The 26,446-nt window shown below is 36.9% G+C and overlaps 1 protein-coding gene across 1 annotated transcript in view; it reads right to left on the bottom strand.

The window, feature by feature from the left end:
• Positions 1-26,446, bottom strand: part of LOC145248744 (uncharacterized) — a 164,968-nt gene that overhangs the window by 85,537 nt on the left and 52,985 nt on the right. The window contains exons 3-5 of the mRNA XM_080110390.1: positions 19,087-19,215; positions 16,228-16,249; positions 13,047-13,084 (exon numbers count right to left, since the gene is read on the bottom strand). Of these exons, the coding sequence (XP_079966516.1) occupies positions 13,047-13,084; positions 16,228-16,249; positions 19,087-19,215 (189 nt within the window). The remainder of the gene's footprint in view (positions 1-13,046; positions 13,085-16,227; positions 16,250-19,086; positions 19,216-26,446) is intronic.

Below are 26,446 nucleotides of genomic sequence, written 5' to 3'. Positions count from 1 at the left end.
CACTTTATCAAATCTCCATTACTAACGATTACTACAATATTATCCCATTGATTACTGTACACGCAATAATCCTTATCCCCGAGTGGCTTCCTCGCCTTGATAAGTGGTGACTACCATCTACGTTACCTCCTCCTCCAAAGGAAGATGTAATACTGGGTAGGATTACCCCCACCCCAACCCCTTCAGAAAGGAGGGGGTAATTATTATTATCACAATATAAACAATCCTATACTACTCAACTCCATTAAAAAGTAATGCAATCATAGATTAAAGCTTTTTTTTTTTAATTCATTTTTTTTTACTGTTACTTTGTTTTTATTGAAACCATTGTAGATCTTTAAAGTAGGTTTAAAGCCATGGAATGAATGTGGTGTTTTGGTAAAAGAGGATAGTTTAGAGTCGGCAACATTTTTTTGTCAAAGAAATGACATTCGCCCCCCCCCCAAAAAAAAAAACAAATGAGGTTTAATGCCTAAGTTAAATGGAATTATTGTTTTTCTTGCTTGATTAAATAAATTGGCTTTTTGGATAAGATCAAAGTGTAGTATAAGTGAAATCATCTTTTACGTTTGTTAATTTTATGTAAATAAAAACGATTAAGCTTTTTTATTTTTGTTGTTATAAATATATTTTTTTGTTATAAATATATTAATATTAAAAAAAAATCGATTTGATTTGAGAACAGTAGGTAGGACACTGGAGTGATTGTTGCAAGTTAGAACTTTAGCAAGGGATACTCCTTAGACAAGTAAAAAGATACAGTGACAAGGATGACAACAGATTCCTCTCCCCATTTTTCTTGGCGGGGAGTTGGCCTTGCGCCTAATTGTTTATTTTTTGTATTTTTGGAAAATAAATGATAAAAACCTCAAAGTAAAAATGTTATTACTGTAAATAATTCAATAAAGCTTTTTAAAATTTGGGTTTATCTTAAGTAGGACAGCCCCTGGAGTGAATGTAATGTTTCAAGGTGTAGTATCTGTTCCTTTGACCTTGCAAAAAGATCCGCTATCGTCTTTTCTTTCGACCTTCTTTGGGGTCAAGAGAGGTATTGATACCTTTTCACTCCTTTCATATTGCAAGCAGCGCCCTAGATTCTCTAACCCACTTTGTCTATCCTTTGTTTATCGCCCATTAACAGGAACTGAGATGTAGCCTTGACCATTCCATAAGCTATAAATGACATAGGGGTCAGCCACACTATCTCTAACGCTCTCACCTCCCCTTTCTCAAGTTCTATCGCCTGGTCTTGCTTTTTTGGTGTCAAAACTGGCTCTCCAGCTTGGACAACATTTCCACATTGGTTGAAACAATGAATCTTTTATCTTTTTTCATTTTAACTTATTATGAAGGTATCCACCACCAATGCTGGAGAGTGACAGGAGCCCCAGACCAGGGGTCAACACTGAATAATGGAGTAGAACTTGAAACTAGTAGGGCACACAGCCAAGATAATACATAATCAGCAAAGACAATACATAATCAGCAAAGACAATACATAATCAGCAAAAACAATACATAATCAGCAAAGACAATACATAATCAGCAAAGACAATACATAATCAGCAAAGACAATACATAATTAGGCACAAGGCCATTTAAAATTGGGGAGAGGGTGTCTATGGTCATCCTTGTCATTGTACCTTTGCTAGTCTATGCTTCATCCTAGCTAACATTCTCATTCACCACAATACCTCAAGCACACCCGGGGGGGGGGGTCATCCTACCTAAGATTCCCAAATCTTATCATGTGTGTGTGTGTGTGTGCGTGTGTGTGTGTGTGTGTGTGTACATGTTTTATATATGTATAAATATGTTAGAAACAGTGAAATAAATTTGTAGACAAAGAACTATATAAAAAAGCCTTTTTGTTGTATTTCATTGGCTTAAGCTGAGAGAAAAATCCAAAAATAAAATAAAAATGTCAGTAAGACACTCCCAACCCAACCCACTGTTTTCTGGCATGGTGTGGGCTGAAAACAAGCAGGTTGCATACTATACGGGGTTGAAATTCTAGGCGGAGTCAAAGAAACTGGGATTTGGGGGAGAGTATGTGAAGTTTGTCCAAGATTACTTATTGAGGTACCTGGGGACGAAAAAGAAAGGATTGGGGTGAGGGCATCTTGGAGGTTTCCTGTTGGGGATGGAGGGGTCATTCACTCGGCTTGCTAAGAACCTAGTCTAAACACTTTTTGTAAGGGTCTGGAGTCCAGCAGGATTTGAAACCGTGTGCATCATGCTTAGGCAGGGAACACAAACTCTAACTTGGCATCTCTATGCACACACATATCCTTACTTTAAATAAGAATAAAACATGGCGTTATGAGTGAAAGACAAAGGGGTTTTATTTACAAGGGAATACATGTGAAATAAGAGTTACTCGACATCTTTTCTTATTCTCTTCCTGTCTTTTTTCCTTCTCTCTCAGTCACGTGAGAGGGCAATATATCTATAGTTCATTTCATCCATGAAGGGGTGTTAGGTTATTCCATTACATCACGTTCCTCCCAAGCTAAATTTTTCCATAGAATTTTGCTTCTACCATTTTTCCCTTTTTAAACTTTGTCCAAAAAATTCGGTCCTTTTCCTTTCACTTCTCCTCACCATTTGTGTTTGCCGATTTTTTTAATTTTGGAGAGTGACTGGATTTCTAAGTTACTGGTACCTCCTTGTTTGGAGGTTGTATATAGAAAGTGTCATATAGCACTTCCATTGGTAACTCTTGGTTTCTAACTGTTTCTATGTATCGGCGTCTTAGTTGGTTAATATGTTTTTTTGTGGGAAAAAGTCTGCCCTTTTATAATGTAAACCATTCTCCCAATTCTTCTTGAGATTATGCCTTCTTCCCAAAAACTCTTCCCTGCCCGATAATTTTTGAAGAAAACTTTATCCTCGTCATTGTAAGTCTTGTACCTTACATTATCCTTGATACTTTTTTTTACTTTTTCTCTTGGGATTAACCGGTTGAAAACCGAATGTACCTTCCTGGCAAACATAATTTCAGCTGGGGATAATTTAGCATTTGTATTTGTATTTGGTGTTATCCTATATATTGCTAAGAATTTTTTATTTGCTTTTTTCTTCCGTGTCGATGTTATTATTCTTTTTTAAAGCTTGTTTAAAAGTATGGACAAATCTTTCCGCTTGTCCGTTTGATCCAGGATTAAAAGTTGGTGTTGTAATGTGTTCAATGGCCAGTGCCTGACAGTAGTGCTTGAATTCTTGACCTGTGAACATAGTGCCATTATCACTAACAATTATTTTCGGAACTCTGGACCAACTAAATACCTCGTCCAGCACTTTTATTGTGTTTGCCGCTGTAGGGTGTTTGTATTTAAAAATTTCTGGTCATTTTGACATACTATCTACGATTACTAGGTAATAATATCCCTTCAAAGGTCCTGCATAATCGATATGGATGCATGTCCAGGGTACATCTGTTTTAGGCCAAGGCTGCATCCATATGAGGGAAGATCTAGTTGGCAACCTCTTTTCCTTATTTCACCATTTTCTCAATGTCCTGATCCATTCCAGGCCAGTATGTGAATCCTCTCATTCTGGAGATTCCAAGATGTCCCATGTGGAATTCCTTTAGGATTTTCTTTTGTAATACTTGCGGTATTACCACTCTGTCTGCATACATCAGAGTTTCATCACACATAAAAAATGGAAACACTTTTAATCCTTTTCATCTTGTCCCACTTGTTTTTTTTATCTTATTAATATATTTATCTGTTTTCGCTGCTTTCTTTATTTCCTCAAGTGTAACAGGAAGTTTCCTAACAGTATTTATTAATATATCTGTTAGTTCATTTTCTTCTTTTAGTACTGCTATAACAGTTTCTTCAAATTCACTTTTACTGGGGATCAATCTCGACAAACCGTCTGCATGTGCAATTTTACTAGATGCTAGGTGTTTCATTTTGAAATCGTAATTGAGCAAAATAATACTCCATCTCTGTAATCTATTTGCTATATGATTTTGAATCCCTTTTTTCGAGCCAAAAATCGATAGTAATGGTTTATGATCCGTTTCCGAGACGAAAGATCTTCTTTGAATGAATCGATGAAACTTTCTCACGGCATACACAATCGCCAGACTCTCTTTTTCGATCTGACTGTACTTTCTTTCAGTGGGTAATAAAACTCTCCAGACATGAGAAATTGGTTTAGTAGATCCATCTTCCATTCTGTGTAGAAGCACCACTCCTAAACCGTATTCGCTCGCATCTGCCGCTACAATTAGATCCTTTTTCAAATCGTAATGTACTAATTTTTTTTATTTTTTTATTACATTTTCACCCCAAACAAGGCAAATTGCCACTTTGGTGTAGGGGGCTACTATCAGGGGCAACAACTACTGGGGTACTATGTAGGGATTTGGGCAGCAAGGTGTCGGTTCACGTTACACTTGAACTTCTGCATGTCAGTACTGTTGGGGAAGCAGGGACCTGGAATGGAATTCCAGAGTCTAGCGGTTCTGGGGAAGAAACTATTGGAGTAAAAAGATCTTTTACATCTAGGGATCTCTACAGTGTGGGGGTGAGATTTAGCAGCCTGTCGGGTTTGTCGAGGGTGCTCACGTCGTGGGGGCACAAGTGATTGCAGTTCGTCAGAGCATTCACCACTAAAATACTTGTAGAAAAGGCAGAGGGATGCAACATTTCGTCGATGGGACAGAGGCTGAAGCTTAGATGCCAGTTCAGGGCCTATCAGGTTTGCGACTCTCTTTTGAACCTTGTCAAGGAGCGAGAGACTAGTAGCAGATGCACCAGCCCAGATGTGGCAGCAATACTCCATACATGGGCGAATGGTGGCCTTATAGAGGTACAGGATACTTTCGGGTGTTAGTAGTTTTCTAGCACGGTAGAGAGAGCCCACCTTTCTTGCAGCGGCCCTGGCAATGCCTTCAATGTAATTGTTCCAACTCATGTTTCCTGTGAACGTTAGGCTAAGGAGTTTGAAAGATGGACTCTCAGATAAAGAGTCGTTGGCCATTGCTATGGGTGGTAGAGAGGGTTTCTTGTAATTATTGAATGAAACTAGTTTAGTCTTGGCAGCATTGAACGCGACCAATCACTTTTGTCCCCATTCCACTACAGATTGGAGGTCTTCCTCTAGTGTTTCTGCCATTTCTTTAGAAATGTGTTCATTCGTCTTCCTGTCGTGTCTGCCATAGAGTGTAGTGTCATCAGCATATATACCCATCTCAGAGGCAATGTTGTCGGGGAGATCATTTATGAATATCAGGAACAATAGAGGTCCAAGGATAGAACCCTGGGGCACCCCCGCATTTATATCATATTGTTTAGATGTACGACCGTCGAGGACAACCTGGATTTTTCTCTTATCTAAGAAGGATTTAATTATGTTAAGTATTCTACCAGTGATACCGTATGATCTGATTTTATTGAGGAGACCCTCATGCCACACCCTGTCAAAAGCCTTAGATATATCTAGAGCTACCGCTCTGCCCTCCCCCGCTTTGTCCAGTGAATGGTATATACGTTCAGAGATCACAGTTAGGATGTCTGCTGTGGAACGGGCTTGTCTAAATCCATATTGTTTGTCAGTCAGTAGTTTAGCATCTGTAAGATGATGGACTAGAGCATGGTTAATTATGGTCTCAAATAATGCTAGATCCGATAACGAACATCTTTTAATTTTTTTGAATGCTTCCTCACATTCTTTTGTCCAGAGCCATTTTTTATTCTTCTTCAATAATTCATTTAATGGTGCTCTTAGTTCATGTATATTTGGGATATAAGAATTATAGTAGTTTGCTAGACCCAAAAATAACTGTAACTTCATTACATTGTCTGGTCTAGACATGTCTATAATTGCTTCTGTCCTATTTGGGTTAGGTCTTCTACCTTTCCAATCAATTATTTGTCCCAAATATTCAATTTTGTCCATACCAAAATTACATTTTTCGAGAGCCACTTTAAATCCGTAGTCTTCTATTTTCTCGAATACCTTCCGAATATGGTTTTTATGTTCTTCAACATTTTTACTTATCAAAATGTCATCTAAATAAGCCATTGCAAAATCCAAGCCTGCTAGCTTGGCATCCATAATTTGTTGGAATGAATTTGGTGTTACTTTCAACCCAAACGGCAATCGTTTTAGGGAAAATAATCCTTTATGAGTATTCATTGTCAGGTATTTAGAACAATCTTAGTGGACTTTGACCTGCAAATATGCTTCTGATAAGTCAATTTTTGTGAAAATTTTTCCTCCATTTAACTTAGAAAATATTTCCTCAGGGGTGGATAGTTATGATCCTTTACGCAATCATTCAGTCCCGTCGAAAAATCTCCACATACCCTGATTTTTTTATTTTTATTTTTTCACATAAACTGTGGGTGATGCCCATTCAGAGTAGTCCACTTTTTAAATTACTCCGATTTCTTCGAGTCTATTTAATTCTTTCTCGATTGTTTCTAATGCTGAATACAAAACCTTCCTTTTAGGTTTAAACACCGGTTTCGCTTCATTTTTCAGTTCAAATTTCACTTCCGTTTTAGTGCAGCAACCCAGACCTTCAGAAAATACATTTTTAAAATCCTTCTTCAAATCCCCAACAAATCTTCCTGGCAGTTTGGGACTTTCAGATCCTGTCACATTTACTCTTTTGCAAAATGAGTTTATTGGTTTCTCCCATAAATTGAAAAGTATCATCAAATCTATACTGAATAGATTAGAATTTTTTCCAGGTATCACATACATTTTAGTTTTTAACGTCTTTTCATTCAGGGTCACATTAGTATAAAATTCACCTTTAAATTTTAATCCAGACATTCCTCTAGCAAATTTCTTTGTGTTTTTCAGCTTTGGAGAAACAATTTTCTTCCATGTTGTTTCATCAATTAAGGATATGTCACTTCCAGTATCCAAAAGACAATTTGGCCATTCAATCTAACTTCAATATATTTCCTTTTTTGACCATACATGGACTCTTTTTTAGAATCAATGGTCTTTATTTCAGGTTTACAGTATTTCTCCTTTTTGCATACTGTTGACTTGTGTCCTTTACACCCGCACTTATAGTATATTTTGCTTTTGATGTAGCACTCTTTTGTGAAGTGATTCTTTCCTCCACATTTTTTTTTAATTACATTTTCACCCCAAACAAGGCACATTGCCACTCAGGTGTAGGGGGCTACTATCAGGGTCAGCAACTACGGGGGGCACTATGCAGGGATTTGGGCAGCAATATGTCGGTTCACGTTGCACTTGAACTTCTGCATGTCAGTACAGTTAGGGAAGCATGATCCTGGAATGGAATTCCAGAGTCTAGCTGTTCTGGGGAAGAAACTACTGGAGTAGAAAGATCTTTTACATCTAGGGATCTCTACTGTGTGGGGGTGGGATTTAGCTGCCTGTCGGGTTTAACGAGGGTGTCTGCGTCGTGGGGGCACAAGTGTCTGCAGTTCGTCAGAGCATTCACCACTAAAATACTTGTAGAACAAGCAGAGGGATGCAACGTTTCGTCGATGGGACAGAGGCTGAAGCTTAGATGCCAGTTCAGGGCCTATCAGATTGGCGACTCTTTTTTGAACCTTGTCTAGGAGCGAGAGACTAGTAGTAGACGCACCAGCCCAGATGTGACAACAATACTCCGTACATGGGCGAATGGTGGCCTTATAGAGATACAGGATACTTTCAGGTGTCAGTAGTTTTCTAGCACGGTAGAGAGAGCCTACCTTTTTTGCAGCGGCCCTGGCAATATTTTCAATATAATTGTTCCAGCTCATGTTTCCTGTGAACGTTAGGCCAAGTAGTTTGAAAGATGTACTCTCAGACAGGGAGTCACTGGCCATTGCTATTGGTGGCAGAGAAGGTTTCTTGTAGTTATTGAAGGAAACCAGTTTGGTTTTGGCAGCATTGAATGTGACCATCCATTTATGTCCCCATTCCACTACAGATTGGAGGTCATCCTCTAGTGTTTTTGCCATTTCTTTAGATATGTGTTCATTTGTTTTCCTGTCATGCCTTTTATAGAGCATAGTGTCATCAGCATATATACCCATCTCAGAGGCAGTTTTGTCGGGGAGGTCATTAATAAATATGAGGAACAATAGAGGTCCAAGGATAGACCCTTGAGGCACTCCCGCATTTATATCACACTGTTTAGAGGTTCGACCGTCGAGGACAACCTGGATTTTTCTCTTGTCTAAGAAGGATTCAATTATGCTAAGTACTCTACTAGTGATACCGTATGATTTAATTTTCCTGAGGAGACCCTTGTGCCATACCCTGTCAAAAGCCTTAGATATATCTAGAGCTACCGCTCTGCCCTCCCCCGCTTTGTCCAGTGAATGGTATATACGTTCAGAGATTACATTGAGAATGTCAGCTGTGGAACGGGCTTGTCTAAATCCATATAGTTTGTCAGTCAGAAGTTTAGCGTCTGTAAGGTGCCGGACTAGAGCATGGTTAATTATGGTCTCAAATATTTTGGCGAAAAGTGGGAGGAGGCTAATGGGGCGATAATTTGATGGGTCAGTTCTTTCGCCAGAATTCTTGAATATTGGTACCACAGAAGCGGTTTTCCAACAGCTCGGAAAGCATGATTCATTAAGGCATTTGTTGAAGAGTTTGGAGAGAACTGGAGCTACTTCGACTGAGCACTTTTTTAATAGCACAGCTGGGATGAGATCAGGTCCGCATGCTTTGGAAGTGTCAAGATTTATTATGATAGCATGTACCTGAGCAGGGGTGATTTTTAGATCATCTAGCGTGGGGTCTGTCCGCAAAGGAAAGTCAGGCAGGGGGTGGTTGGTAGGGTCCAGTGTGGAGTTCGAGGCAAACCAGCTGGCAAGCATATTAGCTTTGTCGGTTGCTGAGCAAACAACCTCGTGATTGTTGGTTAGTGGGGGAATTGTTGATTGCCCATTGTTTACTACACTGTTGTTGATTTTCCAGAAGTCACGATTTCCTAATTTTTGTGCTTCGATACGTTTTTTGGTGGTTTCAGTAAATTCTCTCTTGGCTGTCGCTATTTTTTTCTTAACGTTATTTCTCGCTTCTATGTACTTCTCTTTGTTTGAACTGGACTTATGTCGGTTAAGTCTGCAGTGTGCATGCTGCCTTTGAGCAATGGCAGTTGCGCAAGTCGAAGTAAACCATTGGGGAGAGTGGGGCTTGCTATAAAATTTCTGCATGGGAACATGTGCTTCCATTGCTGTTTTGAACCATTCAGTGGTCTCATTTGCACACTGTTCGGCAGGAAGAGAAAAAATATTTCCCCATGGGGCATCTCTGATAAGATCTCTGATGGCTTCCCAGTCAGCCTTTTTAAAATATCTCGTTGTTTTGAGCACTGGCTCTTCAGTTTTGGGTCTAGAATTTAGGGCGATTTCTACCATTATCACTGCATGGTCAGCGTTCCCGGGTGGGCTGTTAGCATTTGTTGTACAATCCTCGGGAACTGTAGTCAGAAATAGATCTAGTGATGCTTGTTGTTCTTGCTGGTCAGGGAAACGGGTTGGAAACATAACCAACTGTGATAGGGAGTGAGATATAGCGAAGCTATGTGTTGTGCTGCCCGCTGCATCTGTGTGAGTAGAGAATCCAAGCCAGTTTTTGTGGTGAACATCAAAGTCACCAAATACATGGACTTGGGCGCTAGTGTCCAGGGAGAGTGCTGTGTCTATACTGTCGGAGACTTTGTTTATTATGGTGCAGTCCTGGGTCGAGGAAGAGCGGTAGAGAAAATAAAAGTAGCTAATGTTGCGTTGTATGGTTAGTCTAAAGCACATAAAGGCTTGGTTGTCCGTTTCTAGGTTTGTTTCTCTAGTCAGGGGGAGGGTATTACGAATGTAGACTCCAAGTCCGTGCATATGTCTGTCAGAGTCCTTACAGCAGAGTGGGAGATAGCCAGGCATGTTAAAGTAGTTAGAGGGGATGGAGGAGTGTAGGTTAGTCTTGCTTAGTGCTAAGATATCCGGGGTATTTGTTAGGAGAAATGCTTCAACATCAGCTAAATTAGTTCTTAGCCCACGGATGTTAGTGAATGCAAGCCTCAAGGGAGGAGGCAAGTTGAATTTGTTTGTCCCTAGGCCTGGTTTAAGCTTATTTTTAGATTTTAGTGTCATCATGGTTTTAAAGAGTTTCAGTTAGGTGAGGGGGAGCTGAACAAGAGGTTATGCAGGATATCAGACATGCAACGCAAGTAGACCAATTGGCTGACCCTTCTTCAACTAGGACTGTGGCCTCGGGAAAGCCCATCGGGACAGTATTTTTTTTACATGGTGGTCACCTTGCTTTACCCTTTGTATTTTGTCAACATTTTTCTCTTCGATACTAGTATTATCTTGTTTTAAATTTAACAGTTTCTGGCATTCCTCAGTAACTTTCTGTAAGTTTATTTCTATGTCTTGGTTCAAAATGGATAATATTCAAGAACGAATCTCTTTATCCGTCGAGGATGTTAACCCTTGCACAAATATCAAGCATTTAAACATGTCCTCTTTTAGGTCTTTCAACTTAAATAACTCGCATTGGGCATTTACTCTCCCAGCATTGGCGATAAAGTCTTCATCATCTTCTTTCAAAATATTTAAACACCTATAACAAGTATAAAATAAGCTATTCCGTTCCCTGAAAATGTTCGATAAAATTTCTATAGTCTTTTTAAAAGAAATATCTTCAGGTTTCCTTGGGAGTATAAAATTGGTATACTTGGTATTGTCATGGGAACCAAGTTTTTGCAACAGTAAAATAATTTTTTCTTCATCCGACTAGGCCTAACATCGTTTGGAAAACATATATTCGTATCTATGATAATATGCTGGAAACGTTAAGCCATTAGTTGGTTCATATAAAAATTCTGTCAGCGAAATTGCAATTCCTTCCGGAGTGAACCGACAATCCATTCTTTCTTCTTGTTTCATTAATATTGTTTTTAATACTTCATTTTGTTTTAACTGGTCTTTTTGTAAAAATTCCATCTGGCTTTGTTGAGCTGCCAGTGCTAATTGTATCATTTTTGTAAACTCGGCTAATTGTTCCATGTTGAAGAATTTTTTTTTTAAACACAGTAATAAAACAAAAGGTTAACAGTACGTGCACAAATTCACTGAATAGTTTTTTTTTTTAAACCACAAAAAAAATTCTTTTGTAGACAAGGTTTTTGCAACACACACGAAATTGACACTGAACCAACAGCATGTAAGCGTTCTTTTCCACCGTATTTTTTCCTTCTTATGAAACAAAAGAAATTTGAAATGGACAACTTTCAAAAATTGTTCTTTTCGATGCTTTGTAAAATGTCAATTTCTCTTCTTTATTTTTCAGTAGAACCGTAACAGACTGAATTAAAAAATATATAACTTACTTTTTGTGTGTGTCTTAGCTTTTTTTTTTTAGTAGTTGAATTTTTCCGTGCAGTATTTTTCTCTTCATTTTCCAATATATTTTTGGCTTCCAATATATTTTTGGCCTTTTTGTGAATTCGAATCCTGTCGCCATTTGTTATAACCTTACTTTAATTAGAATACAGCAAGAAACACGGGGTTATGGGTGAAAGACAAAGGGGTTTATTTACAAGGGAATACATGTGAAATAAGAGTTACTCGACCTCTTTTCTTACTTTAAAAATCATATGTGTGTGTGTGTGTGTGTGTGTGTGTGTACATGTTTTATATATGTATAAATATGTTAGAAACAGTGAAATAAATTTGTAGACAAAGAACTATATATAAAAAGCCTTTTTGTTGTATTTCATTGGCTTGATCTGAGAGAAAAATCCAAAAATAAAATAAAAATGTCAGTAAGACACTCCCAACCCAACCCACTGTTTTCTGGCATGGTGTGGGCTGAAAACAAGCAGGTTGCATACTATACAGGGCTGAAATTCTAGGCGGAGTCAAAGAAACTGGGATTTGGGGGAGAGTATGTGAAGTTTGTCCAAGATTACTTATTGAGGTACCTGGGGACGAAAAAGAAAGGATTGGGGTGAGGGCATCTTGGAGGTTTCCTGTTGGGGATGGAGGGGTCATTCACTCGGCTTGCTAAGAACCTAGTCTAAACACTTGTTGTAAGGGTCTGGAGTCCAGCAGGATTTGAAACCGTGTGCATCATGCTTAGGCAGGGAACACAAACTCTAACTTGGCATCTCTATGCACACACATATCCTTACTTTAAATAAGAATAAAACATGGCGTTATGAGTGAAAGACAAAGGGGTTTTATTTACAAGGGAATACATGTGAAATAAGAGTTACTCGACCTCTTTTCTTATTCTCTTCCTGTCTTTTTTCCTTCTCTCTCAGTCACGTGAGAGGGCAATATATCTATAGTTCATTTCATCCATGAAGGGATGTTAGGTTATTCCATTACATCACCTTCCTCCCAAGCTAAATTTTTCCATAGAATTTTGCTTCTACCATTTTTTCCTGATCAGCAAAAGATTCAACCCCGCGCTTTTCTTGCATTCTCGAACTCCATATAACTATTCTGGCCACGGCCAGGATCGCAAGAAACACCATTCATATTTCCCTGTCCCATGGCGGCTCTGCACTGTGGATGACGTACGACACGTCCAATGAGCAAGTTTGCTTGGGATCGATGCAAGCCATCACCTCGTTGACATACGCCCAGTACCGTCTGAGTCTGCTGCAATCAAAGAACACGTGTTCCAGTGGTTCCTCGGTTGGGGTCCTGCAGGGGGACACCTTAAAAACCTCACTAGTCTGTCACTTTTCAGTATGGCATTGAGGGGCAACGCATTTTGAACCAATCGCCAAGTCAAGGAATCCTGCTTATCTTGCAATGTGGTCGAAGTACACTGCATCTATTTAGTAGGAGACACATAACACTAACGATGTCATTAAACAAAGAAGTATTAATTAATGACCGAATTTGTCTTGATCAGAAATAACTAAAGTTTTGGTTCATTGTATTTGTATAGTCTTGAGTTAACATTGTGAAAAACGAAAAGACAATGGAATAAAGAATTTTAGAAAAGAAAGAAGAAAAATTAAAAAGAAAGAAAACAATGAATAAGTCGAATGAGTAGAAAAATAAATGTAAAAAAATTACCATCTAAATTGCAATCGTTTATTTCCTCGTAATTTTTCCTTAAAATGAGAAAAAAAAAATTACAATCATTTTCTTACTAAACAAAATTTTTACATGAAATATTTAACTATCAAGATTTTGTAACAGTTAAATGATGCCCATTAATAGATTGAGTCAAAAAAGAAATAATCTTAAATTACACTTCAGATTAAAAAATAAACATGACCCCCCCCCGAACAAATCATAGAAAAATTAAAGCAAGAGAATTAAACAAAGGATTTTCAATTATTAAAGTCAGATGTCATAATCAATCAATAATTGTGTATTTTTACAAATTAAGTAATGGCTATTTAGAAGAAATTTTTTTATGAAACAGTATTAAAAAATAACTAAAAAAAGATTGAAATGCAAAGAACAAAATGCATGACATAATTTTTATAATTTTCTGAGTGTGATTATTAATTTATTTATAATTACTATCAATCGATTACACCCACGTCATCTCTCGAAACATGCAATTATAGAGTTGTATAAACTGATTTCAACTTTTATCATATATCTCCTTATATACATCTTTTAATATCACAAACAGGTCACAATTAACCATGGCAATTTATACTCTCAAGAAAAATTTAACAGTGAGATTTCTGCTTGATTCAAATACAATTGCTTTAGCTTTGTCTGTTTTCTTTTGTTTCATGATTTAAATTGCTTGAATTATTTAAAACTAGTAGGGTTTGTGTCCTGGTGTTTCCTAGAGTGGAAAGAATAAAAAAGAATAATTTAAATAAAAAAAAAAAATTGACTATTATTTTCTGTAAACCTACCTTAATAATCAGGTGTGAATATGGCATTAAAATTTTTCACAAATAAGTACTTTTCTAGGTATTAAGCAAAAATATGCACGCGCTTGCACGTATAACAATAGTCACCACTTATAAATAATTACATTGCTTAACACCCGGATAAATACTTATTTGCGGAAAATTTAAATGCGATATTCGTTTTCAGCACACCCGAAAACCTTACGAAAACAAGTTTTTAAGGTAGGTTTTGTGTTGGTCTACCAGGCCATAATTACCAAATAAACACCACCCTTAAAAAATAATAGCCCCTCCCTCAAAATAGGTAGCTATAAAGTGGGTGTTCATTTTACGTTAAATTAATATGGAAAAGTGATCCCCACTTTTTAAAAGTATAATTTCTTCATATCTTGGAAACTGCTCGTTTCCTGGATTTTAACTGTTATTTTCATTTTCAGCAACCTCGAAATCCTAAAATAGTGGATTTTTTTTGTGGGGGGAAAGATCCTGCACCTTTACCAATATTTCAATCATAGTCATTTGCTTTCCTAATTTTGCATATGAATTATAAAATATCTGATATTTATCCAAAACCTCTGGCTTTGATGGAGGGGAGACTAAACCTTGCTGCTATGGTTTCAAATGATCTGAAATAACAGCAACGGAAGACTTGATTCCAAATATTTCTCATATGTTATATCTTCCCTCTTTGGTTTTCATATATAAAGTAAATTTCACAGTGTATAAGAATTATTTGATACTGGAGATATTCAAAATTGTACCCTGTTTCCAAAAGAAGGGAGATATAACATGAGAAATATTTGAATCAAGTCTCCTCTTGTGATTTCAGATCACTTGAAACAGCAAGGTTTAGTTCCCCCTCCATCAAGGTCAGAGGTCTTGGGGAAATATATATATTCTTTTTTCTAAAATTCAAAATGGCGTCATGAAAAAAAAAGAAAGGTATTTGCAACTCCTCTTCCAATTTTCAGATTTTTTAATCATGTCCAAACGCATTTTATTTCCTTTTGGTGAATTAATTGTTGATATTTCTTCCGATGAGTTCAGGAAAAAATAGATACACTGATTGATATAATAATTTAGTGATTGATCTTGTGCTACAAAACAGATACTGTAAGAAAACAAGTTTTTTTTAGGTAAATTGTGTTAACTGAATTAAAGGAATAAATTATAAGATGGTCAACATCATGAAATTTGATATATAGATTTTTTTTCATTTATTATATATATATATATATATATATATTATATATTATATATAATATATATATTATATATATATATGTATTATATATATATATATTATATATAAATGTATTATATATATATGTATTATATATATATATTATATATATATATATATATGTATTATATATATATATATATATATATAAAATATATTTTAGTCATCGACATCTGTTTCGTTGTTTCACAACTCATCAGTGCCGCTAGACTAACACCTATCCCAAGCCGAGGATCGAACCTAGAACCGTCGTGATGACAGTCGGCAGTTCTACCCCCTGACTACGGAAGCGGTGGCCGCAAATTAATCTGTCCGAATGTCTATTTAAATAAACATCCGTCCGCCGCTCGTAGAGGGTTCAAACGTTTGTTTGTAAACAAACCGTGAGCTTCGCATTTTTTCAGCTAAATTAAGTGGCAAGTGAGATTATTTACGATAGTGCTCAACCCAAGAGGGGGGCTTTATAAAATATATTTTATATATATATATATATATATATATATATATATATATATATATATATATATATATATATATATGGTGGTTGAGCATTTTGTCATTGCTGAGTTGAGTTCCAATATTCAAAGCTGCTTGATTGTTTTTTTTTCAGTTTGACTTTATAAGCATTTATCATTTTGCAAATTATTTGGCCCAGTCCAACAAATGCATTAACATATACCTCTGAGTAATTGTGTTGGTTTAACGATTTATTCAAACCATTGAATCCATCATTCACCTGAGCATGGAGTACTGTTGCCATATATGAGCAGGTGCACAAACCACTAGCCTCTCCCTATTAAATAAGGTAAAAAAATTCTAACTTTGTGTGCATTGAATTGTATCAATGCAGAACTGTATCTCTGTGTTTGTTTTATAAGTACTTGAAGCATGTAATATTAATAAGAAATAAGAATAAATGAATGGCTTTTTGAACTGGAATCAAATTATTCAAGACCTATCATGGAATAATATATAAATAGATATTATAACACATTAACCGTGAATCATTGAAAGTAAAAATAAATATTTACAAATATTACATAAATCGTTGAGAATTGGGACATAGCTTCAGTTACAGACAAACACCAAATTTCCATTTTAGCAAAATGCTTTCCTTTGAAAAGTGAATACTTACAATTTTAAATTTGGAGTTGGAGCTGAAGTAAAAAATTAAAAGAAATTTAGAAATTTATTTTCAAAGTTTAAAAAAAATTATATAATGTACAATATTCCTTGTATAAAAAAAGGTACTTTGTGTGTTTGTGGGCGAATTCATTCTCCTTTTTCACTCTGAAACGGATGAACCGATTTAAAAAAAATTCACATAAATGTACTTTTATGTTTTTAAGTGTATTCTTAGATATATTTTTTATTGGAATGCCTCCTATAAGTATCGAAAATTGATAATGGAAAAATTCTGGTTAAAGAAGGAACAGTCTGATAATAAGCAACGTTAACATCACCAGTGCATTTAAGAAGAAGCCTGCATATAAAATCAACAGAAGGTGATCTGAGATGACGTTCAAAATACAGTTGCACCATGATACTTGACTTTCGCATTTTAAACTTTACTTCAAGCCATTATATATAAAAAAATAATTTTATAAAATCAGCAGTAGGCTTTCTTCAGTGAAATGCAGATTACAATGTGTTGTGGAATAAGTCGCTGTGGACAGGCATGTGAAGCTTCATCTCTGTGCACCGTGGTGCGTTCCTGGCTAGAGCAGGCAATCAATTGATTTGATTGAAAAATGGGTGATTGCATTGATTTCCATGATCCTTGACTTTACATGTCTGTTTTCCTCAACGTTAACTTTCTTTCTGTCCCGAGCATTTTTCTCTCCTTTTTTCCTTTCTCTTCTCGTGCACACTTCCTAATTTGTATTTGGCAACTGTTGTTGCTAATCTCTTCACAAGTCAGCTATCCTCCGCTGCTGCTGATATTTTCCCACGTACTCATATGCACCATGTTACATCCCCTCCCCACATTTTTAAATGGCTTTGTGCTTAATTTGTTTTGATTGTATTATTCTTTCCAAACTTTATGTACGCCAAATCAAGCGAAAGAATTCGAAGAGCCTTGAGATATAATTTAAGAGCTAATGCAGATGAAGAATTTGTAACATTTTTTTTTTTTTTTTTTTTTTTACAAAGGCGTCACCACATTATCAAGGCCCAGAGGCCACTCAAGGATAAGGGTTAAAGAGTGTACAGTAGAAATCTACAGCAGATGTGCTTACAGTTATATTGCATAGGATTAGCAAATCTCTCGACGGTGGCAATCTTTCTAGGGACATTGCTCTTGACATATCTAAAGCCTTTGATAGGGTATGGCATAAAGGTTTACTTCATAAGATCGCTAGCTATGGTATAGCTGGAAAAGTCTTCTCAATTATTAAATCATTTCTTTCTGATAGGTTCATAAGAGTAGTAGTTGAGGGGCAAAAATCAGAAGCTCACAGTATTAATGCCGGTGTCTCTCAGGGGTCCATCCTGGGCCCAACTCTTTTCCTGATCTACATTAATGATCTTCCAAATCACATCCTTACATCATTTGTAGACATTTATGCTGACGACACTACCATTTATGGTAGCACATCTAAGACAGTAAACGACCAAGTTCTCTCCAATTCTCTCTCCTCTGATCTTGAGCACGTAGTGCAATGGGGAAAGGAGTGGCTGGTTACTTTTAATGCATCTAAAACCAAGCTTCTCTCTTTACATCATCAACATTCTAATCCACATCTGGCATCAATTGAAATGAATGGCTCGCGTCTTCAGGAGGCCTAAAGTTTTGACAAGCTTCTGGGCTTGAACTTTACTCCTGATCTTAAATGGAACACGTACATCAAATCTGTTGCCAAGGCCGCTGGAAAAATGGTGGGCTCTTTCTATCGATCCGGTAAATATCTCACTGCTGATGCTATTCTCTATCTATATAAGAGCCAGGTACGTCCAAGGATGGAATACTGTTGCCACATCTGGGCAGGAGCTGCTAGAAAGGACTTGTCCTGCCTTGATAGAGTTCAAAATAGACTTCGTAGCCTCGTAGGAGATGTCCTTTTCTCCTCCTTGCAACCTCTATCTCACAGAAGAGATGTTGCGAGTTTGTCTCTGATGTATCGTTATTTTCATGGAAAGTGTTCGACTGAGCTTCAATCTATGGTCCCCCCTCGCCAAACTTTCACAAGAAACACTCGTCTAGCTGTAAACACTATCAATAATTCCCCCCACTCTTTATCTGTGCCTAAACCTAAACGTAGATTCCATGAACAAAGCTTCTTTCTTAGAACTGCACGCCTGTGGAATTGTCTTCCGTTTTCCTGCTTTCCGGCTGACTACAATATGGTTGTGTTCAAGTCTAACGTAAATAAGTTCTTGATGAGCCGTTCCATATAAGTTATTAAATTTACCAAATTTTCATTACTAATGATTACTATATTGTCCAATTTCTACTGTACACTCTTTAACCCTTATCCTTGAGTGGCCTCTTGGCCTTGATCATGTGGTGATGCCTATGTAAAAAAAAAAAAAGAAAAAAAAAGGGGGCCATTTTTCAGGATGTATCCATGTTACTTGATGTGTGAAGTCCAAGGAATGAAGAAAATACGAATTATTTAAATGAGATGAATCAAGTGTTAGAGGAGGAAGATGAAGGACAATGTAATAATAGTTTTAATAGCGATAGAAGGAAAGTGAAACAGTATAAACCAAATAGAAATAATTGTAGAATATGAATAGAGAGGGAGTGAAGAGCAGGAGAAAGAAATGGTTATGAGCAAACAATCAAAGTCAACAGAAAAATATAGCCATTGGCTAAATATAAAATCAAAAGCAGAAAATGAAAATCCTCTTTCTGTCAATTGGGATTGTGTTGATCAACACAGAAAACTTCAAGTAACAGAGGGAGTAAGTTGTTTAATTTTACAAACTCTTCTAATTTGTTATCCATGCCTTCTGATTATAATACATGAAGCAAAAGTGGCACACTTACCGGTGGGAGTTGAATGATACTTCTTTCGTAGGTAACAAAAGTAAATGCAACCGAAAATGATGCACATCAAAAAGTTACCTGACGCCGTGCCAATCAGTCCAGCTGTGATCAATGCTGTATTCGACTTGACTAAACAGAAAAGGAAGACAAATTTGGCATTAAAAATGGAAGCTTTGCAGAGTCAGAATATATCAGTCCTAGATATTTATCTTTATTTATATAAAGTGTATATATTTGTATATACAGGATTTAATTAACTGATTTTGGAACACCGCTGCTAGAGGTAAGGATGGGCAATGCAGATTATATGTAGTTTAATTTAGTTTTACGAAAAGAAGGAAAAGAGAGTGGAAGTTCTTCATGAAAATTCAGATACCCCAACTTTTTTATTAGACATCAATTGATAAATATTCTCTAAATTTCAGCTTATTTGGAGTATTTTAAAGGGTTTTTAGGGAGTATAAGCTTCTATTTGAAAATTCAAATGCATCAGATTTGCATTAAATTTGATATATTCATTAGTTATCAATTAAGCAAAATCCCCTGAATTTCAGTTTATTCTTACAACCTCTTAAATTTCAGACATTTTTTAGAATCAAAATCACGTAATGCATTTTAATGTAAATGCAATAAAATATTTAAATTCCGAGAGTGAATTTGAAATTCCTTCAGCTGAAAAAAATCCTTGAACCAGATTTTGTGATTTTAGGTAATACGTCTTCCCAAAGTGATTTTTGTTTTTTGTTTGCTGTTTTAAATAACTTTTCAAACCTCCCTTGTTGCTGTGTGAATTATTGTTGTTAAATGGCGTGTGACACTTTGGTTAATTCCGACATTTGTTCCATTTTGCTAATATAGCAATAAGAAAAAAACCTTCTTCCATTTTGCTAACATAGCAATAATAAAAAAAAACCTTCTTCCATTTTGTTAACATAGCAATAAGAAAAAAAGCCTTCTTCCATTTTGCTAACATAGCAATAAGAAGAAAAAAAACTTCTTCCATTTTGCTAATATAGCAATAAAAAAACCCTTCTTCCATTTTGCTAACATAGCAATAAGAAAAAAAAACTTCTTCCATTTTGCTAATATAGCAATAAGAAAAAACCTTCTTCCATTTTGCTAACATAGCAATAAGAAAAAAAAAACTTCTTCCATTTTGCTAACATAGCAATAAGAAAAAAAAACCTTCTTCCATTTAGCTAACATAGCAATAAAAAAAAAACTTCTTCCATTTTACTAACATACCAATAAAAACAACCTTCTTCCATTTTGCTAACATAGCAATAAGAAAAAAACTTCTTCGATTTTGCTAATATAGCAATAAAAAAAACCTTCTTCCATTTTGCTAACATAACAATAAGAAAAAAAGCCTTCTTCCATTTTGCTAACATACCAATAAAAACAACCTTCTTCCATTTTGCTAACATAGCAATAAAAAAAACTTCTTTAATTTTGCTAACATAGCAATAAGAAAAAAAACCCTTCTTCCATTTTGCTAACATAGCAATAAAAAAAAACTTCTTCCATTTTGCTAACATAGCAATTAGAAAAAAAAAACTTCTTCCATTTTGCTAACATAGCAATAAAAAAAAACTTCTTTAATTTTGCTAACATAGCAATAAGAAAAAAAAACCTTCTTCCATTTTGCTAACATAGCAATAAAAAAAAAACTTCTTCCATTTTGCTAACATAGCAATTAGAAAAAAAAAACTTCTTTAATTTTGCTAACATAGCAATAAGAAAAAAAAACCTTCTTCCATTTTGCTAACATAGCAATAAGAAAAAAACTTCTTCCATTTTGCTAATATAGCAATAAGAAAAAACCTTCTTCCATTTTGCTAACATAACAATAAGAAAAAAAGCCTTCTTCCATTTTGCTAACATACCAATAAAAACAACCTTCTTCCATTTTGCTAACATAGCAATAATAAAAAAAAAACTTCTTCCATTTTGCTAACATAGGAATAAAAAAAAAAACCTTCTTCCATTTTGCTAACATAGCAATAAAAAAAAACTTCTTCCATTTTGCTAACATAGCAATTAGAAAAAAAAACTTCTTCCATTTTGCTAACATAGCAATTAGAAAAAAAAACTTCTTCCATTTTGCTAACATAGCAATAAGAAAAGAAAACCTTCTCCCATTTTGTAGTGACAATAAATTTTTCCAAGTACAAACACATTCTTACTTTCTGTAAATATTGAAAAAAAAAATGCTTTTTTGTACATTTCTTGTTAATAATTTCCAAGAAAAAATGTGTATGAAAAACAATTAATCACGTTCTGTAAGTAACAATGAGTCCTTTATAACTTTCTTTTGTTAATGTAACACCACTCTGGGTGGGACATCATCATGCATACAGGTAAAAAATTGTGCACTAACCCTAAGTCCCAGTGGCTACACTTTAAACTCTATTTAGTGGTGGACTCCTCAAGGGTGACCAGACTTTTACTGGTCACTGGAAAATACCGCTCAGATGCTCAGAACACACAAAACATGCACGGCCCTAAGCCTGTGTAGTATCATTGTTTATTTCGGCCGGCTGTACGTGCTTTGGCTTCATGCTGAGTTCTCTTTCACAATGGCCTGGTCTGTGTCTTCACCGTCTGGCATCAGGGTAGATCTGAAATCAACTGCACCTTCAATTTCTCTCATAAACAAAAACATAATTATTCATCGAAAGTTCTAAGACTCTGATCGTTCATAAGTTGTGATTTTAAATACAAATGCTCAGGGGAATAGTGACTTCTATTAGTAAAGTCGGGCTTGTCTCTTCAAAGTGTAGATTCAGGGATTTAGCATAGGGGAGACTTAAATCAAGGGTTTCTCTCAGACTAGTGTGAAAGTCCCAGGCAGTTGGCAGAGTGTGTCTTAAGTCAGGAGTTTCTCTGATTGGTGTATAGGCCCCACGTGGTTGACAGAGTGTATCCTGAAGGCTATCCTTGCCTTTCATTATATTAAGAATCTGGTGCGCTTAACTCTGCCTTCAATTCCCAAAATTCGATTTCACAATTCTCAGAAAACCAATCTTCGGCAGCTTTTGAAATCCTCAAGCTCAAAAAATAAAATCAGTATCTTAATCAGTATCTCTGACTGCTACTCTCAGCAGAGGGTCCTTTGCTTTCATCCTCCATTGAGTCTGTACCTTTCACCATCACTCATAGGGGAAGGTCCCTTCTTTTTTTGCTTCATTAGCATAACAAAGGGGTTTTTTCCAAGTACTGTTTCATATGAGTAAAAGCATGAGTAATTTGGTTATCTTTTTGCCGTGATCAAATTCTCTGGACAATAATAAACACTTGACTTTCTATCCACCATCTTGTTTTTCCTTATCCAAAGAATCTCATAATATCTGACCAATATTTCAGGTGACCTAATAATAAATTTGGACCACCCACAATTTGGTTACCTGCTTTTCTTCACAGGAGTGGCCTGTTCAGATGAACATGTCAAATCACCAAAAGACGCCATTTCTGACATTTTTTTTTTTTTTGGTTTAGATATCTTTGTATTGGAACATCACATTTTCAGCTAATGTTTTTTTTTTAAGGCCATTTATGTTAATAGAAATTATCATGAAAGAAAACAGATTTTTTCTTTATCCACAAATAAGTGTGTGCATGTATTAAATTAATACCATAAGAACCTTTCCCAACAATGCTCTTTCTTTCTATCATCATCATCATCATGAACATCATCGTTACATCCACCGACAGTCACATAAGCATTTATTATCAACTTGTTTATTGTGAAATCATTTTGAATCTTTCAATGTTAGTTTTTCTACCTTTTTTTAGACATGTGAGTTCATTTTGAATCTTTTTCACTATTAATATGTGCTATTTAAAGTCATAGAGTGGTATTGACTACAGTATTCAAATAAAAATCTAGTAAATCAGATTACTGAGCGAGTATTTGCGGTTGGAATTGGTATTATCAGCTCGAAAAATACAATGTTTACCGATGTATTCGAAAATTACAAATGGCGGGGCACTCTCTGGTAAACACGGTAAGCTTGAGAAAACGAGTTAAAACTAAAAAAATGCACAAAATACTGTTAAAAACCCACCGAATATATGTCAGCCTATGTCATGGTAACTGTAGGGAAACGCGTGACTTACCTAACTAGCATGTGTGCATAATTCAATGGGTCAGTCGTAGAACGAAATGAATGAAGAAGAAAGAAACAAAAATGGCTGCCTGATCTCTTTATATGCCTGCAATGTGACCACCTGATATGCAAATGAGATGCTCCTGGTTGGAGATAAAAGAGTGTTAATTTTTTAGAGGGACGTTCATTTTGAAGTTGGATTTCAAAGAAGTTCGTTTGGAGTTGAGAGAAGGTACGTTATGTATACAGAAGTTTGGAAGTTGGAAGTTTGGACAACAGTGTCAAACTTACCCAGGAAATTATTGTGGTTACGGACAGGAGAAATAGCACTCAAGTTATTGAATTATAAGCTATTTCGGCTCTCGGTGTGCGGTGACTCGAAAGGCAGAAAATGGACAAATTTGACTTTCGCTTGATACCTGAGTTTGACGGATCAACCACTGGACTGTCTGTCGTTGAATGGGTTGAGAAGATCTGTACACTATGCAGAATTAAAGAACCAGCCACAGTCATTCCTCTGAGGTTAACTGGAGGGGCCTATGCAGCCTACCAGCAACTCGGGGATGAACCAGACTGGGATACAATCAAACACAGCCTCTATACAGCGTTTGGTACAGATCCATTTGTTGCATGGCAACAGTTCACGAGCCGGTGACTTCACCCCAAGGAAACGGTTGACGTGTACCTAGCTGACCTACAAAAGTTGTCGGTACCATTTGCTAGGGTCAACGATAAGATATTAAGATGTGCCTTTTTAGTAGGCTTACTTGAGGAGGTCAGCAAACTGTTGCGGGCATCGTCACGAATTGATGAATTGACAACAGACGAGTTATTAGCCTGAGCTCGAAACATCTGTAAGGAACAGGAGCCAAGTGCAGAAGCAACTAGTGTTCAACATGCAGCTGTCAAACCGCATGGAGGCAATGTAGATTCTCTCCCAGGTAGAATAAGCGTGTAGACCCAGTGTGCTATAAATGTGAGGAGGCCAATCATTTTGCTAAGGAGTGCCAGAGAGATAGGAGGTGTGTATATCCACGAGCACAGAGAACAGTACAATGCTATCACTGCAATAAGTTTGGGCACATATCTCGCAACTGTTCGGGGAAACAACGTTGGGGGCAAAGTACTATCGCCACTCTTGCCCCTTGCCAACCAAAAAACATAGGATTACCAGTCATTGGCGTTAAAATTGAAAATGTGCAGTGTTCAGCACTCATAGACATGGGTGTTCCCGGTCTATAGTTAGTGCACATCACTGTCAGATGTGGCGGGAGCAACCAGTTGGTATTATGACGATCAATAGCTTGTCCCAAGCATGTTGTGGTGAAGGGACAGTCACGATCTGTACTGAGAAGGGTGACACAGCCAAAGTTGACTTTCTGGTGATGCAAGAAAAACCCCTTGGCTATGATATGTTGATTGAAATCGATGCAATACAAGCACTAGGAGGCGTCATAATCACAGTGACTGGAGGTGTAATGCTTGAAGAAGGGAAACAAGTCTGTGCAGCCATGTCTATTGAAGAAAAAGACTTCTGTGCTACGTTTGATGACAACGAAAAGGCGTGGACTGCAAAGTGGAAATGGACTATGAGCCAGGCATCAGATCGGCTGTGCAACAATTCCAGAGTATGCAGTTTCCACGAAGTATAGCTCTGCATATAAAGAACTTCAGATGTAGATTGATAACGGATGATTAATACCATACCCACAGGAACGTCTGGGACCACCCAAAGGATTAATTCTGTTCATGGCTGTTGAACAACCTACTAAAGACAAAATTTGGCCCGTAATGGATTACCAAGAATTGAATCAACATGTTGATGCTTTCAGTGGAAACGTAGATGTGTGCGCTGCTAAACTAAGAAAGAGGCGTCAGAAAGGGAGTAATGTAGCACTGCTGGATTTGAAGAGAGCCTATCTGCAGATACGTGTCCATGGGTCATTATGGCCATTTCAGACAATGATAATCAAGGGAAAACGATATTGTTTGACACATTTAGGTTTTGGCCTAAATGTAGCACCCTTAATAATGACAACTATTATTAAAACTGTTTTGATGCAGGAAGAGACCACAGCAAAAGCTGCTTCAGCTTACATTGACGATATCTACGTTAATGAGGATATAATGTCTGCAGATGTGGTTCAAATAAAACTGGAATCGGTTGGGTTAATAAGCAAAGGCCCTAAGTGCCTAAAGGATGGAGTGCCCATGTTAGGCCTAGAGGTCTAAGAGAAGGGCAATACTTTGCGATGGAAGTGAGCGAGCGTGATTCCAGTGTTACCCAGTGTATTGACAAGATGCATTGTGTTTTCTATTTGCGGTAAATTAGTAGAACATCTACCTGTCTGTGGATGGCTCCGATCGGCAACAGGAGTGTTAAAAAGACGAGTAACTGCAGTAACTAAAGGATGGGACGACATGGTGGATGATGATTCTCTCCAGCAAATGATGGCTGAAATGTTGTCCAGAGTACATAGAAACGACCCTGCCCAGGGTGAGTGGCAAGTATCTGGAAACGAACTGAATGCATGGGTTGACGCAAGTTCACTGGCTACAGGTGTCGTGTTGGAACAGTTGGGTGCTGTTGTGGAAGATGTGTGCTGGCTTCGTCCGAAAAATAATGCCCGGCATATAAATTTGGCAGAACTTGATGCCACGTTAAAAGGGCTTAATCTTGCATTGCAATGACAGGCTAATGTTGTGCATCTCCACACTGACTCATTGTGTCTTTACCACTGGTTGACCGATACCTTGACCGGAAACGCTCGAGTTAAGACTAGAGCTGCAAGTGAGATGTTAGTGTAAAGGAGACTGGCAATAATAAAGCGTAAATAGTTGACGAATACAGCTTGCAGAATTTGGCTGATAGTTTGACTAGAGTACCAAAGAGGTGGATTGATGTAATGAGGCAGGGATCTGATCCTCCACAACAGACATGCGCGGCCATAACAGATCAATTAACACCTGACCAGATCCGTACAATACATCAGCAAAGTGGACATCCCGGAATTCGGAGGACAACATATTTTGTCCAAAGAGTGTGCCCTTCAACTAAAAGAGCATCAATCAAGGCAGCTATACGCTCATGTGAAGAGTGTCAGTGAATGGATCTGGCACCATCCCAATATCAAAAAGGGAAGCCTGAGGTGGAGGACAACTGGTATCGAGTAGGAATGGATGTAACGCATTATGAGGGCAAGCATTTTTTGACCTTGGCAGATTGTGGTCCAACGCGTTTCATGATATGG

This window comes from Euprymna scolopes, chromosome 27 (assembly GCF_053919585.1).
Source record: "Euprymna scolopes isolate OS-2025 chromosome 27, ASM5391958v1, whole genome shotgun sequence".
Lineage (NCBI taxonomy): Eukaryota > Metazoa > Mollusca > Cephalopoda > Sepiida > Sepiolidae > Euprymna > Euprymna scolopes.
This window is presented reverse-complemented; position numbering and strand designations above follow the sequence as displayed.